Below are 19,224 nucleotides of genomic sequence, written 5' to 3'. Positions count from 1 at the left end.
TATCAAATTTGCTTTCTCCATGCTTGAACATTGGTGGAAAAGAGCAGAAAATTCCAAAAGAATGCCCATGCTTCAATTCCAAGTTCATTTTAGAAATTATTCTACTTCAAGTTGAATACAGCAGGCAGAGCACCTGGGTGAAGCGATAAAGGAGCAAAGCAGGTGAGATCTACACCTCCCTCCATTACAGGTAGTAGGCTCTCCAGCTTAGTAGAGTCTTTTCCCAGCTGACCGTGGCTCTACACAGGCCCAGGATGAGGCCTTTCCAACCCAGCTACTTGGAGGCCCTTTCTAACTGGCCATGCCAAGGACTGAAGTTGGAATCCTCGCCATCTTTAGAGTATCTACTCTACCTTTGGGAAGAAGAAACAAAAACAGGCTTACCTAAAACCTGACTGTAATAAGAGTCCCACTCTCCCCACCAGCTCTGGTAAATATAATCTTGCACAAGGTAAGATATTATATTCTTCACCCTTTCTCCAAAAGACATTCTGTCTGTGAGCCCAGACATGATAGCTGGAACATACGAAGGAGGAGCAGGCATTTTGCCACAGTGTCTCTGCAGCGTTGAGGCTGGCGTAACCCTTATGGTGAACAGAAATGGGATGTTCAACTTCAGAGCAATGAGGTCGCCACAGGGTGAGATCAGGTCCACAAGCAGAACATCATAGTTGCTCTTTTTCAGGCGGGCCATGAGTTCCGGATTGCCCAGCACCGCTTCACACCTCTGCCTATGAATTTCATTTATGTTTCTTATGCATTTCCTTGCTGCTTTGTAGAAGCTGTGGAAAGTCATGATGGTTGGTTTGTTGTTCAACCCCGACATTGTGAGCTCCTGCATAGAGGAGTCCATGGCACTCTTTCCATACGGCACTTGGTACACCTCAAACCTGGCAGCCGCTATATCATCACTGGGTTTTATTAAAAAGGTTGCTGACGGAGTTAGGATGCTGACGTTGTGACCTCTATACAGCAGTTCCTGAATAACGACCTTGATATATAGCCAGTGGCTGCCATCCTCTGGCCAGATAAGCACATTCCCACAGAAAATGTTTCCCACTAAGACAAGCTGAAGCGTTAAGAAATGAATTAATGCCACTCCTGCTGATGTGGGGGTCATGATGTTCTTTTCTGGGACAACCGATTTCTTCTGTCACTCCTCAACAGAATTATTATTCAGTATTTCATTTTGTGCGGAAACCTCACAATATTAACTTTCCTTTCCCAGAAGACTTTTTAACCAAATGTGTTGAGTCAAGTCTGTCGTTGGAGATTTCTGGAATGAAAAAAACAAATGGCACAACATTCCTCCATCACTATTTCAACTAAATGATATTTTTACACAACCGGAATCAATGCAAATGTACCTCCCACCCTCAAACAACAACTTATTAGCATATTGTTTTATACAGCTATAGGATATAGGATATATACATCTTCTGGGTTACACCCTCCAGGCCAAGGGGGTATAGGATATCGCAGCTGTTCCAGTGGTGTAGCTGCCCTGGCATGGTTGGGAAATATTGGACTACTCCGTTACTTTCACAGGTACAATTTAACCATATTCTTGCCCACCTTGGAGAATCCTGCCCCTAATTTCATTCATGCCATTCAAACATGCAGACATCACGTGAAGCAATCTTCCTGGGATTGTGTGACTGTAGGATACAGGTGGGAGATTGAATGCCAATGCTCTCCTTGTGAACAAAACACTAGCATATCAGGGCAGAGGTCTAGGTGCAAGCACCTTCTCTAACAAGCTAGATTTCCATCTGCAGTGAGTACATGCACATGCTATCTTCCCTAAACAGCCTTGGCACAGTATACCTGAAGGAGCGTCTCCACCCCCATTGTTCTGCCCGGACGCTGAGATCCAGCACCGAGGGCCTTCTGGGGGTTCCCTCATTGCGAGAAGCAAAGTTACAGGGAACCAGGCAGAGGGCCTTCTCGGTAGTGGCGCCCGCCCTGTGGAACGCCCTCCCATCAGATGTCAAAGAGATAAACAACTACCTGAAATTCAAAAGACATCTTAAGGTAGCCCTGTTCAGGGAAGTTGTTAATGTGTGACATCTTAGTGTATTTTTTGTCTTTGTGAAAGCCGCCCAGAGTGGCTGGGGAAACCCAGCCAGATGGGCAAGGTACAAATAAATAATAATAATAATAATAATAATAATAATAATAATAATAATTCTGTTTTTAGTCTGAAATGGAACAGTCCCAGGGTTGTGGGTACACAGTATACCGTGACCATTCAGGGAGGGAGGAAAGAATATTGGGAAGTTGGACACAACAGAAGGGCAAACTTAAAAGCTTTAGGCATGTTATGTAATATAACCCTTAACTTCACAGCACTCTGTGACAGTGGCTAACTCCAAAGTAAGTGTCCCAAGCCGGCAGCCTTAGCTACCTTAGGGGCCTGTTGCTTTGCTGGGCTGGGCAGTTGTAATTACTGGTTCTCTTTCATTAGTTTATTTTGTGGTAAAATAGAGCATTAAAAGGAACAAGAAGAAAGCAGAAAGAGGAAACCAGAAATGTAAAGCTTCAACATCCAGCCCTCAGCCCCTAAAAGTTCCCAAATTCTGGCCTCATGCAAGGTGTTGTAATCACAAAGGAACTGGCCAAGTGCAGACCAGCTTAGGCTTCTGTGATGGACAGCAGAGTCAGACCAGAATCTGGTGATGCAGTCCCTCAGAATTCCACCAGAGGGCTGGAGCCCCTCTCTGATTGGCTACCATGGCAGCTAGTCAGAGGGGGGTGGAGCCACCACTTTGGGTGGGAGAATAAAAGGAGCCGTTTCTGAGGGAGAAAGTTAGATAGGGGCAGTGAAGGGAAAGAGCTGGAGCGAGATAGTTTGAGAGACAGGGCTTGATTTGAGATGGCAGATAGGAATTAGGATAGGGTTCTGATTTGAGTTGAACATCTGCTCTGAGGAGAATATCTATAGCTGGAGGAAGGAGCCTCACAGCTTAGATAGGGAGAGTGGGTTGAGGATCTGGGGAAGGTATACAGAGTTAACTGTGTGGGAATGTTCAGGGAGGCAGAGAGGATATATTGTTTAATTATATCCTTCCCAACTTGTGTTAAAAAGTTCTATAATTTAACAGAGAAACATTCCCCTTTTAAAAACTTACACAGCGAAAGAGAAAATATTTGATTAAGAAGTGATGTGGAAACAGCAAGATAAGACTGGAAAGAACTATGAATATGTGTTTGGACTGTTTGAACATCTATTTGGACTTATTTGGACTGATTTGGACATTAATGCAGAAGTAATGATTAGATCAGAATCCCTCCTCGGATCTGGAAGTATGGGACCCCCCAACAAAATTTAAAAATTCGGCACTGTAATTTGGAATCTATGTGATGTGGTTTGATTCGCTGTGATTGGCCGGTTAATAAAAAAAATTATTAAAAAAAAAAACAACTTACACAGCGGATAACGTTTTGCCAGGCCTGCTTAAGCCTCTAAAATAAATTTCCTGGTAATTCCCCTTTATTCCCTCCTAAAAAGAATAGACACGACACAGTCTTATATAAAAAGTATAAAATAGTTTACTCACACATTCCGTTCACAGATGGATCCTAGAAGACAGACTTAAGTTACAAAATATATACACCTGGAATCTATCCCATAAGAAGATAGTTACTTTGTCCTCCCTTGGCTGGAAGACAAGAGAGCATCTTAGGCTAAGGAGATGTTGCTTCTTTGCAGAATGGAGTTAGAGAGAGATGTGGTGGCCAGTCCTGTGCTTTTGTTACCTGCACAGGTGAGGTCACGCCCACCTCTGGTCACACGTAGAGGAAGTTTGTCTCAGCCCAGGAGAAAACAGGAAGTTTATCTACTGGCTGGACAAACATCCCTCTTCATGTCTAAACATGTCCACTGTTGTTGTTGTTGTTTAGTCGTTTAGTCGTGTCCGACTCTTCGTGACCCCATGGACCAGAGAACGCCAGGCACTCCTGTCCTCCACTGCCCCCCGCAGCTTGGTCAGACTCATGCTGGTAACCTCGAAAACACTATCCAACCATCTCGTCCTCTGTCGCCCCCTTCTCCTTGTGCCCTCCATCTTTCCCAACATCAGGGTCTTCTCCAGGGAGTCTTCTCTTCTCATGAGGTGGCCAAAGTACTGGAGCCTCAGCTTCACAATCTGTCCTTCCAGTGAGCACTCAGGGCTGATTTCCTTCAGAATGGAGAGGTTTGATCTTCTTGCAGTCCATGGGACTCTCAAGAGTCTCCTCCAGCACCATAATTCAAAAGCATCAATTCTTCGGCGATCAGCCTTCTTTATGGTCCAGCTCTCACTTCCATACATCACTACTGGGAAAACCATAGCTTTAACTATACGGACCTTTGTTGGCAAGGTGATGTCTCTACTTCTCAAGATGCTGTCTAGGCCTGTCATTGCCCTTCTCCCAAGAAGCAGGCGTCTTTTAATTTCATGGCTGCTGTCACCATCTGCAGTGATCATGGAGCCCAAGAAAGTAAAATCTCTCACTGCCTCCATTTCTTCCCTTTCTATTTGCCAGGAGGTGATGGGACCAGTAGCCATGATCTTCGTTTTTTTGATGTTGAGCTTCAGACCATATTTTGCACTCTCCTCTTTCACCCTCAATAAAAGGTTATTTAATTCCTCCTCACTTTCTGCCATCAAGGTTGTGTCATCTGCATATCTGAGGTTGTTGATATTTCTTCCGGCAATCTTAATTCCGGCTAGGGATTCATCCAGCCCAGCCTTTCGCATGATGAATGTTGTATTTGACTGCTCTGCGTTTCACACCCCACAAACTGGAGGGCTGAGTCTGTGCCAGGAGAGGGAGAAGCTGTGAGGACACAGCTTTCTTGGGACTCATTCCAGTCAGGAGGGAGAGGTCTTCTAGATCAGGCATAGGCAAATTCCGGCCCTCCAGGTGTTTGGGACTACAATTCCCATCATGCCTGACCACTGGTCTGTTGGCTAGGGATGATGGGAATTGTAGTCCCAAACATCTGGAGGGCCTGAGTTTGCCTATGCCTGTTCTAGATAAAGAAGAATCCCAAACCAGTAACAAGGAGTGAGGCGACCCCCTGGGTCTGTTAACAAGCCCACGCCTGAGGTATTCCAACTAGTTTGTTGGAATACCTCAGGAGTGTGATTGTTAACTGACAAAAAATGCCCCTCACTCATGAACCAAAGTATTAACTGTGAAGGAAGCTGTGCTCTGTTGAAAGTATTTAACTGTAGCCCCTGTCATAACTAAGTAAAGGAATGAGAGTGAAGTAGCAGAAATTGAATTATAGTCATTTTACCGCCTATTCTAGAAACCTGAACATCTACCTGAAGTGTAACAACAGATTTTTAGCAACTGAAAACGGTTCAATCCTGCGACAGCTTTATATTGTATTTTTTATAGTCTGTTGAGAGCCACCCAGAGTGGCTGAGGAAACCCAGCCAGATGGGCAGGGGTATAAATAATACATCATCATCATCATCATCATCATTTAGTTTAAGTAATAAGTTGACTTCTACCTCAAAGAACGCATTTCCTCATCCAACTTTGTTTCACCAACCTCTTTTTGCAAATTAAATTTTTCTTGTTTGATCAACTCCTGCTGGAGACTCCCTGAATCGAAGTTTCCCTCACACAAGACCCCCCATGAAATAGCTTGTGGTAAATGGTAGAAATTCTCTTGACTGGCCTGCCATGTGGTGGGCTCGCTAGATTTAATTGGGGGCAGTTAACTGGGTGAATCTGCTGTGGCTTCATCATGGTGGCTGCTTCGTATACATTGGGCCACATGATTCCCCTTATATTGGCCAACACTTCGCTTTGCCTTCCCAGACAAAATCTATTCAGGGTCTCCTGACTTACCTGGATATGCTGAGATGCTCACTCCCTGCTGCGGTAGGAAAAGGACAAAGGTGTCCTGAGGCTCAGACCCAGATAACAGAGCTTGACTATGGGCTGGACTGCAGTTCACCTTGTGCAGTTCTATAAGGGTGGGTATTGACCCCTCTTTGAATTATTAACTTTTCAGTCTCCCAGTACTGTTGCATGATTTTTGATGATATTCCTTCATTTCTCTGCTGAGCAAGCGCTTTGTCCTGCTATAACCTGGTTTGGGGGCCAGAACCAGGCAGTGCACTTTAGACAACAGCTTTGTTGTGCATGCCGAATTGATCAGATTTGCAACATGCAACTTGACTCTCTCCTTTGTATGGGGAAATAAAGATGTGCATTAGTGCAACTGGAAAACACACAATTATAATGCTAAACAGCATGCGTGTGTTCATGAATCAAGCAATCATAAGTCATATTCAAAATCTTTGCCATTTGCTCTCTGACTGACGTATTCCCTGACCAAACCTCAGCCTTACAGCCAAGAATCATGGGACTGTGAGGGACCCATCAGATGACATCTCAATTAAGACTGTGCTTTTGTAACAGGATGAATGCTGAGGGCATCTGGAGGAGCCCCTGAAGTAGATTTTGGCCTTTTGCTTGCTAAGCAATGACAATAATATATTTTTAAATGTTTTAAAAATGCCCTTTGAATTACCACCATGTCCATGTTAGCAGACTTTGCAGCTTGGGTGAATGAGATTGGAACAATTACTTCCAGTTTCTGGAGTTCAAAGGCTTTATTCATGAAGGAACTATTTACATGATAGGCAGAGATGTGTGTGAGAGAAACAGCAACAACAATAGACATATTGTCTTGACAAGTTGGGAGAGAACAATAAGCAAAATGGCTCAGCTTTTATTTGCAACATGCAACTTGGATCTCTCCTTTGTATGGGGAAATGCAGGGGTGCCAGGATAAGCAACCAGAATTCAAATTGCTCGAGTCCAAAGATCTCAGATCAAAATCACTCTCACAAAAGCACATATGCACACAAAAATTTAACTGTTCTGTTCTGGTTGCCAAGCAATCACCAATGAGTATTTGGCTTGGCATCAAGGTGACTGATACTGAATTTTCAAGGAAATTTAACTAAATAAATGGAAGGATACAACAGTAGAGGTATGATACAAGTCTTTAAAAGGGTTAAAGTCATACCTCATGTTACGTTTGCTTCATGTTACGTTTTTTCAGGTTGCGTCCCACAGCGACCCGGAAGTACCAGAAAGGGCTACTTCCGGGTTTCGCCACTCGCGCATGCACAGTAGCGCTAAATTGCACTTTGTGCATGCGCACAAACACCAAAGCATGCTGTGCATCTGCGCAGATATGGCACTTCAGGTTGCGGGATTTTTGTGTTCCGAACGGGCCTCCAGAACGGATCCTGTTCTCAACCAGAGGTGCCACTGTATATATAAAAAGAAGCATAAAATGTCTCTAATAAAACATTAACTTAATAGGGCGCCAAATACACAAGTTGTTTCTATAGCTTCTGCCAACCCACTAAAAACCATGTTTAAGGATACAAGATGCATTTTAGCAGTGACAGAGCCCCCACCCAAACTGCAAAAAAGGACAAAAGAATTTTTTGTAACGGAAAGAAAGAACATGAAAAATGGAAGAGAAAATAATAATTAACAGAGAAAGAGATGGAAGGACGGATGGATGGACAGAAGGAACACATACCCTCCAAGTGTCTTGGTTTTACCATCTCATACAAGACTACATTTTTTTCTACTGTTCCAGATATGGAAGATAATTTTGACTATCCACTAGGTGGTGTTATGTGTTTGTGCTCCTCAGTAAAGTAAAAAATATACCTTTTCCCTTGCTTGGCAACCTACCAGCCCATAGAAAAGAGAAGGAAAGGAAAGAAAAACAATTTATTAGGTATTATGCTTTCTGTAGATATGGGTGGACAAGTGTTGCCTTGTCTAATTCACTCAAGGGAAGGAAAAAGCCTCTCCTCCTTCCGGAGGGGAGGGATTGTGAGTGTGAGACGATTACCGCGTTACGGGAATCCTCTCATCATCGCTGGCGCGCCACGCCTCCCAGTTGGGCACCCAATCAGGTGCCACCGCAGGGGCGTGGTTTAGCCGCTCAAATGCGGCCGCACCAGCTCTCCCCGCCATTGCGCTTCAGATTTTCCACTTGGATGAGTTGGCTGTTTTATTTCCCAGTACAGCCTTGTTTTGGCCCTCACTCTTGAAGAGAAGGGTATGGCGCGGTTCACATAACATTATGGCCAATGAAAAATCCAGGAAACTCTTAAATCGTGTGGTAGTGCGCAAAGTGCATTTCATGAATGGCCTAGTTATCCCACATGATGATATCCAGATTGGCGACCAGGCCTTGTTCCAGGATGATGGTGTTCATCTTTCAGATCGCGGCAATGACATATGGCTGGCCAACATCATTAGAAGTCTTAGGGATTGGTTGCAGCTGTGAGGGTATTGGCGGCAAGCCTCTTGGGCTCGGGTGACAGTTAGGCATTGGAATGTGTTGTTGGTGTATGGAAGGGCAAGGTGTGGCCATCGCCTACCCCTTCACTTATAGGTATTCCGTTAAAGGAATCTGGCGGTCGTGGATCCTGTCTGATGCCCTGTGTGGCGGGGGGCCATGGCACGACCCTCGGTGACATCAGGGGAGAGCTTATAGTTGTATTAGCATCAACAGGCTCCCCCTACTGGTGGTTAACCCCTCTGCAGACTCACCCCTCTCCGAGAGGGTGGAGTCAAATTTGCTATGTTCCAATGCCTAAGCCAATACCTTCTCACATGCTGTAATCAATAAAGTTGTGGCCTTTTCTTGCCCATTAACCTAATATACTGTGTCCACGTGTCTTCATTACCCAAGCGGGGATCGGGTCCTCGAATCACAATAGGTGAGCTACTATTCAAAGTGCCAGCTTCTACTCCTACTCCATTTAGGGGATCATATTTTTCCACTAACTGAAAACCTCGGGATTGTGCACTTGGACTCCACATCAACCAGTCAATTTAATTCAGTCTATAGCCCTAAATTGTTCATGGTAGCATAGCTCATTCTGCATGAGTTCAACCCTTTCTCCTCAAGTCTGTGGGGCAGCACATGCACCTTCATTCTCACCCACTACACAAAGACACTGCCCCAAATGTTAAAATCCTCCAACATAAGACTATTCTCTCGCTTTATCCAGTTTATTCCTTCTAGCAGTGACCTGCTTTCCCCCACCCTTTCCTCTTTGCTGTGCTCTTTTCTCAAGAAGCTCTCTCTGGTGTTAACGGAGAAATCCAAGGGCTCCCTTGGACAAAAAGCAAAGACACCAACCAGGACAATTGGAGCAAAACGGCATCCAGCAGGCTTGGTCTTTATTGAGACTGTTGTGACAGGACTCCAGCTCACTACAGGATGAAGCAAGATGGAAGCCCTGAACAAAAGAAGACCCCAACTTTCATTAGCTACTAATCCCCCATGCTACACCCTTAAGACTGCATCATGACTACATCATGACTACATCATTGACACATCACAAAGAGGAGGGGTTCAGGAAGGAGTTGTGGTGGTAACCTGAGTGTCTTGTCACCTGTCCGGTTCCTCCTTTCCCCCTCCCCATGATTACATTACTGAGGACAAAGAGGAGTTCACTGTTTCCTGCCCCCAGAGGGAAGGACTGGTCACTGTCCTTTGTTTCAGTCCATACTGAATCCACTTCCATATGCAGGTCCTTTGTGAGTGTAATGATCTTCTGTCTAGGACCATCAAGGTTGGCATGCCAACTGGGTAGGGCTCGATGAGGACGTATTGGTACGCTTGGGGAATTATGGCTGCCTTGTGTCAAGTCTCCCTCCTTTGATAGTCCTTCCTTCATGGTGTAAAATAAAAGTGGAACCGCACAGATCCGATGTACGGCTGATTTTCTATGAATTTATAACAGAAGCGTCGCGTATGTCGTGTGTGAGAGTGTGTGTGTCGTGTTTGTACAAACTGAATGATGGGGTTTTTTTTCCTGCTGTAGCCTTTCTAGGCCTTTTAACCATGGATAGGAAATGTTGCACCCGAGCAGGGACGAAAAGAGTCAAAACGACACCAAGTGGTTAAATCCAGAGAAAGAGCTTTATTCTGCCATGGGGGGGGGGGGAGCAGAGGAGCAAGTGTGATAGATTCACAAAACAAGCACAAGTTCACAGCCATTTACACAGAGTATATATTTCCCTTCCAGTTCCCTCCCCTTTCTCCTCCTCCTCAAGAGTCCTGTCCCATGAGTTCCCCTGAGCATGAACAGAAAGTTCCTGTCTCGGGACTATTTTGGACTCTTCCCAGGAAAGGGGGTGAGAAACCAAAGGGGGTTTCAGAGTGTTCAAGATATGTTTCATTCTCTTGTTCTGGCATAGTTCCCGGAAAGAAAATTGCAATCTGGTTTAACAAGGCCACTGGCCTTAGAAACAAAAAGGCTCTGAGAAACAATGGACTCTGTTCTCTACCTTCGTTACATAGAAAGATGCTGAGCTAGAAGCAGTGGCGTAGCGTGGGGGGTGCAGGGGGGGCCGGCCGCACCGGGCGCAACATCTGGGGGTTAGGGTTAGGGGGCGCAAATCCACGGGTTAGGGAGCGCAAATCCACGGGTTAGGGGGCACAAATTACTTGCCTTGCCCCGGGTGCTGACAACCCACGCTATGCCACTGGCTAGAAGCTTTAGACTTGGGGAGAAAAAACTTTGAGAGTGCAGTTTGAAACTGCCTGAGACGAGGCTTTGAGGCCTGGCCGGGGGGGGGGGGGATTCACAAACAGTTTTAGGGTTTTAGGGTAACGTAACTGACTGTCTTTCTTCACTGCAACACTGGCATATCCAAAATATCAGGCTGCTACAACACAGCGACTCAGTATACTCTCCCCCCTCCACGTCCAGTCCATCCACCACACTCCCCATTCAACCCACTAACTCTATTGAGGTGCCAGTTCCTAAATGTGCTGAGGGGTCTCAGCGTTAAAAGAGCCCAAACACTGGTGCCCAGGTACATGTGAGAAATTTAGGCTGGGCACTTAGTAAATCTGGGTTGGATTTTAACAGACCGAGAGGAGTAAAGTGGGACCTGTTTGTTTTCCAGTTTGAACTTGGGCAATTAAATCAGTAATTTCATCAGCAGTTACTGGTTACCACTCTGGGGCATTAATAGATCAAATGAGTGTTAATAGGTGAAAAACATGACTGGCACCACTCAGGTATTTACCCCCAATATTCCTATTCATACCAAGATTGTAGGTTTGTTTTTGAAACATGGTGCATCACATTGTCAAATCTCATGGGCTTTTTAGCAACTGCAGGCCGCTGGATCCACCCCCAAGAAAATCCTGTTACAAGAAAGTTGGAACAGGGGTGTTATGTACTGAGTTGAATAGGATCCAAAAGGCAACAGTCTGATTGGTCCTAGAACAATAGGATTCAGAATGCAGCAGTCTGATTGGTCCACAGGAGCCACCCAATCCAGCTCCAGGTGGAAGGGAATCCGCAACCTGATTGGCCTACAGGTGAATCCTGGAATTAGCCAATCATGTGGGGCCCATTGTGTAAATAATGCATATTAAAGCAGACATTCTGGGGGAACTTCCATTCCTCCTCACCACTATGAGCTGAATAAAGAGCATGAAATCCACTCTCGACTCCAAGTATATTTCAAGGTGATATGGGAAGTTGTTCAGGTTTTTGTCATCCATGCACTTCAGATTGCCAAGATGCTTTCAGTCATTGCAGCTGCCACACCATTTCCAAAATAAACCCATCCAAATGCTCTACTCAAGAACATCTCACACACTGTGTTGTGGTGAAGATACAAGTTTGATCAGGACTTATTAACTGAGACAGCTCCTGTCTATTAAACCAGTTTGTATTCAGTGCAGATACGTCCTTTAACATTCAGGGTACGGCAGGAGTTAATTCTGGACCTTCCTATGTGAAAAGTTTTGACTACCTGCTTTCAGGTTCTGGGCATCAAAGACCTGTCGGATTAACCTTTGTTTATCTGGTAAGGTTTATGTGAAATCAAATAGCATTGCTACCACCCTCTCCATCGGTTCCTACATTATTCCCCTGAACATGCCAGGGGCATGTCCTGTCCGATTCTCACATTTCTCCCTTTCCATTTAATACCTCTACTCAAAACAAATCTTATTTAAGCTTCTTTTCCTTTTCTCCATGCAGAAGACTGCTGAATCTGGAAAGGAGAAGACCAGGTAGGTGTCAATGGGGCAACATTGATCTGGTTTATCATTATTATCATCATCATGATGGTAATTTATTACTTAGGCACTCAGAATATTTTTTAAAAAAATAATAACAAGAAAACACCAGACATTAAAAGCTCCCCATGAAGTCCTAACAGACATGATGGTTAATTTCCTGTCGTATTGATAATAACTCCTATTTAGCAACTTTCCTAATCTTCCATGGGCATCTTGAAAGACTGGGTTATTGTCTTCTTAGCAGAATAATGCCTACAAATTCAATAGAGCATTTCTCATGCACATGCTTACGTTCACCTGGCAACATACATTGGTATCCTGGCTACATAAAAACAGCTCCTGAAACTGGAACGGTCGCGACAGCTCGCACGCCTCTGCATCTGTGAGTCTGGGAGGGAAATAGGTAACTATGGATGCTGATTGATGCAAACCGCTGAAGGTGGTCTGAGAGTTGCTACCAGTGTAGAATGTTGTGGCTCACTTCTTCACAGGGACACGTTGTCAGATGGATTTCCAGCTCAGCTCAGCTCAGTTTCTGATTAACATCAGAGCCCATTTCCAAGTGTTGGGAATGAACATCAAAACCATACAAGAAAGGCTGAAGCCTTGGGGAGCCTCTCTTCCCATCTGTGCTTCCCCCTTCCCTGAGATCCACAGGGAAAAGCTTTCTTGTATGTCCCATGATGCTGTAGATGTGAGGATGCAGTTACTGTGGTAACAGCTGTGCCTGCATTAGTTGGTTCGTATTATAAAACAAAATAGCCGCTGCTCTTCATCTCCTTCCTTAGATTTTTATCTGGTTACATTTTTGTTTCAACTGTCAATTTGTGTTTATGGGTTTTTGGTTGTTTAATGGTGGATTGACAAGCTGTTTGCTCGGGGGCCTGAAATCACTCTCCCCCTTCACTAAAAATGGCCAAAAATTAAATGTTGGTGGTTTCTGGGCCACCCATATACAGTCATACCTCGGGTTGAATATGCTTCATGTTGAGCGCATTTGAGTTGCGCTCCGTGGCAACCCGGAAGTAATGTAGCGTGTTACTTCCGGGCTTCGCTGCTCGCGCATGCGCAGATGCTCAAAATGACGGAGCGCAACTCAAATGCGCAGACGCTCAAAATGATGTCACGCGCATGCACAGAAGCATCGAAAAGCGACTCGCACATGCACAGACGTGCCGTCACTGGTTACGTTTGCTTCTAGATGCGAACGGGGCTCCGGAACGGATCCCATTCGCATCCCGAGGTACCACTGTATATATTAAGATGGGTGAAATATGCATTGGTTTTAGTTGTGCAGAATAGGTGAAAAAATGACCCTTCTGCCTTTTTTCATTTTAGCTTCTTCTTCAACAACAGCAGCATTCCTGTTAGAAACTTTATAAACATTAAACGCCTTTGGCCAAAAGTAAAGGAGAGTATGAGACAGAAGTTTTTCCCAGAGAAGTGAAATGCTAAATAACGCTCCTCTGTTGGGGAATTATTGAAGAAGAAAACATGGCTACACAAAAAAACCACATCAGGACCTCCATCTCAGCAAGAGCGGTTGTAATCCAGCTGGTGATACTTCAGGTCACCCTAGTAGGAAACGTCTTCTGTGGGAATGTGCTTATTTGGCCAACAGAAGCCAGCCATTGGCTCAACGTTAAGGTCATCATTCGAGAATTGCTGCACAGAGGTCACAATGTCAACATCCTAGTTCCTACAGGTGCCGTCTCCATCAAACCTAGTGATGATGTATCAGGTGCCACGTTTGAGGTTTACCCTGTGCCCTTCGTAACGAGCGACTTCGAAGCCTTTTTCAGGGACATCATAATGCTGTGGTTCAACCATATGCCCACCACGCTGACCTTCCACACGTTCTACCAAGAGCTGGGGAAACTGATGGAGAAAGCAGTCGTGCTCAACAGGCAGATGTGCGAAGGGGTGTTGGCCAATCAGGAACTCATGGCCCGGCTGGCAAAGAGCCGATACGACGTACTCCTTGTGGACCCTGTGACAATCTGTGGTGACCTGATTGCTGTGAAATTGGACGTCCCATTTGTGTTCACCCTGCGCTTCACTCCGGCTTCAACGGTGGAGAGACACTGTGGGAAAATACCCTCCCCTCCTTCGTACGCTCCTGCTACTCTGTCTGAGCTCACGGACAGATTGTCGTTTGGGGAAAGGGTGAAAAATTTGATATCCTACCACCTGCAGGATTATGTTTTCCAGACCTACTGGGGAGAATGGGACTCGTATTACAGTCAGGTTTTAGGTAAGCCTGTTTTTGTTGTTCCCCTCCTCCTCCTCCTCCTCAAAGTCCTATTATTTGGTAGAGTAGCTGCTCTGAAAATGCAGAGGGTTTTTGGAGCAGTCCTTGGCATAGCCAATAAAAAGGGGGACCCAGGTTGCAGGACTGGAAAGGCCTCATCCTGAGGCTTTGTGGAGCCACTCTCAGTTGGAGGTAGACACTACCAAGCCAGGTAGCCTGGCCACATGTAATGGAAGGAGTAGCAGATCTCGCCTGCTTTGCTCTTTTATTGCTTCACTGAGTTGCTCTGCCTTCTGTTCTACTTCTGTTCCTCCTTAATACCTTAGGAGGGATTCCAGATATTGGAGCATTTCAAACAGGGCTTGTTCCCCACAGCAGTGCAGCATTGGAGTCAATGGGATCTCTCCCAGCCAGCCTTCAGACAGAGGCGTAGGAAGGTCAGGTGGTACTCGGTGTGGAAAATTTCTTGTCGTCCCCCCCCCCATTGATTTATTATTATTATATTTTGCCTGCAAAAATGGTTTTATGATATTTCATATTTTCTTACAAAGGAATGTGGATTCTGGGCCTCTGATAACAAGTAGGTGACTGTGGACATATACTTAAATCTACAGGATGGATTGTGTTTTGGCTTGTGCTATTTTATTTATATTTATTGCTTTTTTTTTTTTAAAAAAAATATTTTTTAAAAACCTGCAAAGTGGTTTACCAAAACAAAACAAATATCAGTTAATATCTTGACCCTGCCCCACTGAAATGAAATTTCAGCCTTCACAACATAGTAAAACGGCCAAATAAACAGCTATTTTCGTGGAGGAGGGTCAAGATATTAACTGATATGCATGACATTTCATATATAGCTATATAATCCCTAGTGTAGTAAGATAAGACCTTTGGAGCAGGCATTTTCCAAAAAGTTTTTTTTATGAACCGCCCTAGTAGGGCAGTAACTGTTCCTTGATAATTTGTCACCCCCCTCCATGATGGCACTGGGGTGACCCGCCCCCCTTCCTACGCCCCTTCCTTCAGAGAGCCTTCCTAAGATGGAGCCCAGCCTTTGATCTTTCCCTTTCTTCCTCTTTTTCCCAGCACACCTCGCTATAGCTACTCTTTTCCTATCACCCCACACCCTGACTACCTTCCAAATCCCTTGTCTCTATACAGTATATATCTTTTCAAATTCCGCAGCAACCCTCACTCCACCTAAGGTAAAGGTAAAGGGACCCCTGACCATTAGGTCCAGTTGTGACTGACTCTGGGGTTGCGGCGCTCATCTCGCTTTACTGGCCGAGGGAGCCGGCGTACAGCTTCCGGGTCATGTGGCCAGCATGACTAAGCCGCTTGTGGTGAAACCAGAGCAGCGCACGGAAACGGCGTTTACCTTCCCACCTGAGCAGTACCTATTTATCTACTTGCACTCTGATGTGCTTTCGAACTGCTAGGTTGGCAGGAGCAGGGACCAAGCAATGGGAGCTCGCCCATCACGGGGATTCAAACCGCTGACCTTCTGATCTGCAAGTCCTAGGCTCTGTGGTTTAACCCACAGCGCCACCCGTGTCCCTACAAACGCCCGAGCAGGGAAGTGAGGGCAAGAAGTGTTTGGGGGCAAAAGCCTTGATGAGTTCCATAGTAGAACAAAAGTCAGAAGCTAGATTCAAATGTGGTTTTGGCAAGAGAAGCAAACACTTGTGGCAAGAAGACGACCACAGCAGGGCAGGAGGAAATGGGGTCAAGTGGGAATGGGCTTGGTTGCTAGGTTGCTAGGTTGGCAGGAGCAGGGACAGAGCAACGGGAGCTCACCCCATCGCGGAGATTCAAACAATCTACCTTCTGATCGGCAAGTCCTAGGCTCTGTGGTTTAACCCACAGCGCCACCTGCGTCCCCTTCACTCCACCTACCTGATCATAAACCCCCTTGAATCCAGTAGAGCTTACTTCTGAGAAGAAATGCTTAAGATTGTGCTGTTGCTTTGCTTTCAAGGGATTCAAAGAGCCCAAGTTGTGAGGAGTAGCTCTAGTGTGCAGAGCGGGGTGGATCTGTGGAGTCCAAAAGTTGCTGGATTGCAAGTCGCATCAGCCCTTACCTAGCCAGCATGCCCAATGGTCAGTGATGACAGGAGTTGCAAGTCAGCAACTTCTGGAGGACCACACTTCCCGCACCCCAGCCCTAGAAGCTGCAGATTCCTCATAGCTCTGCTGGAGTTCTCTACTTCCATTGACGTCCTTCCTGATATATTACGTGGTGCCAGGAGTTGCTGCTTGCAGCTGATCGAGAAGAGGTGCAGATTATTAAAACTAGAAATCACACACACATGTTTCAGGGCCTTTTCTCCTTGATCATAAAGGTTAGGAAAGAAGGTGGGTAGTTAGGACACTAAACCGTCTAGAGGGGCTGGGAGCTGAGGGCACTGTTATACGGTGGTTCCGCTCCTTTCTCCTGGGCCGTGTCCAGAAAGTGGTGTTGGGGGATGAGTGTTCAGACTCCTGTGCTCTCACTTGTGGGGTGCCTCAGGATTCCATCCTCTCCCCCATGCTTTTTAATATCTATATGAAGCCACTGGGAGAGATCATCAGGGGGTTTGGGCTGGGTGTTCATCAGTATGCAGATGACACCCAGCTCTACCTCTCCTTTAAATCAGAACCAGTGAAGGTGGTGAAGGTCCTGTGTGAGTGCCTGGAGGCGGTTGGAGGATGGATGGAGGCTAACAGATTGAGGTTGAATCCTGACAAGACAGAAGTACTGTTTTGGGGGGACAGGGGGCAGGCGGGTGAGGGGGATTCCCTGGTCCTTAATGGGGTAACTGTGCCCCTGAAGGACCAGGTGCGCAACCTGGGAGTCATTTTGGACTCACAGCTGTCCATGGAGGCGCAGGTCAATTCTGTGTCCAGGGCAGCTGTCTACCAGCTCCATCTGGTACGCAGGCTGAGACCCTACCTGCCCGCAGACTGTCTTGCCAGAGTGGTCCATGCTCTAGTTATCTCCTGCTTGGACTGCTGCAATGTGCTCTATGTGGGGCTACCTTTGAAGGTGACCTGGAAACTGCAATTAATCCAGAATTCGGCAGAAAGACTGGTGACTGGGACTGGCCGCCAGGACCACATAACACCGGTTCTGAGAGATCTGCACTGGCTCCCAGTACGTTTCCGAACACAATTCAAAGTGTTGGTGCTGACCTTTAAAGCCCTAAACGGCCTCGGTCCTGTATACCTGAAGGAGCATCTCCACCCCCATCGTTCAGCCCGGACACTGAGATCCAGTGCCGAGGGCCTTCTGGTGGTTCCCTCATTGCGGGAAGTGAGGTTACAGGGAACCAGATAGAGGGCCTTCTCGGTAGTGGCGCCCACCCTGTGGAACACCCTCCCTTCAGATGTGAAGGAAATAAGCAGCTATCCTATCTTTAAAAGACATCTGAAGGCAGCCCTGTTCAGGGAAGTTTTTAATATTTAATGCTGTATTGTTTTTAACATTTGATTGGGAGCCACCCAGAGTGGCTGGGGAAACTCAGCCAGGTGGGCGGGGTATAAATAATAAATTATTATTATTAACATAACCATGATAGCATGGTCACATGATGATTCCTCAGAGTCACTTTTTGGGCTTTTGGGGGGCACCCCATAGGCCAGTTTAAGACGATATATATCCCTCCTGCCTTAACTCTGCCCCCTTTTTTGTATTTTGTGGGGTGGGGGTTTGTAGATTATTATTTCCACCTCCCCAACAATGTGAGGGTAGATGCACATCTTCTGGTTCTTATACAAAACCAACAGGGTGGAGTGGCATTTATTTCCTTGCCAAGGCTACTCAGTTTGCTTCATGTGTGAATGAGGATTTGGAACCAAGACTTGCTGGCAAGAGGTCAACACTTTATCCATTCAGCATCTGTCAGGGAAATTCTTTTGCCAGATCTCATCACCTTGGCTTCATTTCTTCTTTGCAAATCTGCAACAACAGAGGGAGGACTAAATGAAAATGCCCCTAAACTGTATGTTCTATTATGTTCTGAACACACTTCATATGGCAGACTTACCTAACAGCTTTTTTAAAAAGGGCAATAAAAGACCGTATGAGCCATCTCAATATCTCAGCAGGTACAAAGATTTCTTTGTGCCTGGAGATTTGCTTACATCACAACCCCCTTGACCCCCATGCTTTCTGGTAATTAGATTATTTTTACAAATAGCCGAAGCTTAGGTTCCGTAAGCAAAATACACACACAGGAATTCGACACTGCAGTTCACATGCAGGCTCTTTGTTTTGAATGGTATGGTGTTTACTTGATCTGCTTTGCAGTGGGGACAATGGTTTATATAACCATTCCTGATGGCTTGTGAACAGGCCTCCAAAAAGTTGTGTGTGTGTATCTTGGGTTCCATCCTGCCCCTTGCAGGGCCTCTTCAACTCCCCTTGGCTCCTGTGCAAATCTGAGGATTGTTATCTTATCAGCAGAATTAATTCCTGCTGCAGTTGGCATAATAAGTTGCATGGCCCCTTGACCCCACATTCCCTGAGCTTCTTATCACTATTCTGCTGCAGTCAGCTATTTATTTTCCAGTTCTAACAAGACAGTGATGGAATGAAAAAAGAGATGATACAATTATCCCGCTGCTGTGATCAGTGGTGCAGCAGGGGCCTGACCCAACCCACAGAGCTGTCTCCCACGAGCAGCGGATGTTGAGATAGCATGGACATGCCAGGACCTCTCCTAGGCTGACCATTGTGATAGGAACGTGCAGTTTTTGTTTACAACACCATGGTTGCTCAGAGGTGGATTTCGGGCTGGGTGCGGAGCCTCAGGAGCGCTGCAGGGGGCGCTACAACTATGACGTAAAATTGTGTATCATTGTGTATCATTTCCCAAAAGCCTGTTGCTTT

The 19,224-nt window shown here is 45.8% G+C and overlaps 2 protein-coding genes and 1 long non-coding RNA gene across 4 annotated transcripts in view; 2 read left to right on the top strand and 1 right to left on the bottom strand.

The window, feature by feature from the left end:
* Positions 1-12,726, bottom strand: part of LOC307200772 (UDP-glucuronosyltransferase 2A2-like) — a 29,656-nt gene extending 16,930 nt beyond the window's left edge. Inside the window, exons 1-2 of one of the 2 annotated variants that reach the window (XM_079949680.1) lie at positions 12,410-12,726; positions 385-1,276 (exon numbers count right to left, since the gene is read on the bottom strand). In XM_079949680.1, the coding sequence (XP_079805806.1) occupies positions 385-1,120 (736 nt within the window). In that variant the 5' untranslated portion in view covers positions 1,121-1,276; positions 12,410-12,726. Of the gene's footprint in view, positions 1-384; positions 1,285-12,409 lie in introns of those variants that run through there. The other variant, XM_079949681.1, reaches the window with a different exon arrangement.
* On the top strand, positions 8,248-8,691 carry LOC307201093. Its single transcript, XR_013832523.1, has 2 exons — positions 8,248-8,406; positions 8,609-8,691. It is a non-coding gene; the product is annotated as an uncharacterized lncRNA (long non-coding RNA).
* Positions 12,727-13,579: 853 nt separating the features above from the next.
* The window catches only part of LOC307200771 (UDP-glucuronosyltransferase 2A2-like), a 30,538-nt gene continuing 24,893 nt past the window's right edge, over positions 13,580-19,224 (top strand). The window contains exon 1 of the mRNA XM_079949679.1: positions 13,580-14,354. Coding sequence (XP_079805805.1) covers positions 13,595-14,354 — 760 coding nt within the window. The 5' untranslated portion in view covers positions 13,580-13,594. The remainder of the gene's footprint in view (positions 14,355-19,224) is intronic.

The sequence above is a fragment of the Podarcis cretensis genome, assembly GCF_951804945.1.
Source record: "Podarcis cretensis genome assembly, chromosome: 13".
NCBI lineage: Eukaryota > Metazoa > Chordata > Lepidosauria > Squamata > Lacertidae > Podarcis > Podarcis cretensis.
The sequence above is the reverse complement of the archived record's forward strand: the minus strand, read 5'-3'. Positions and strand labels throughout refer to the sequence as shown.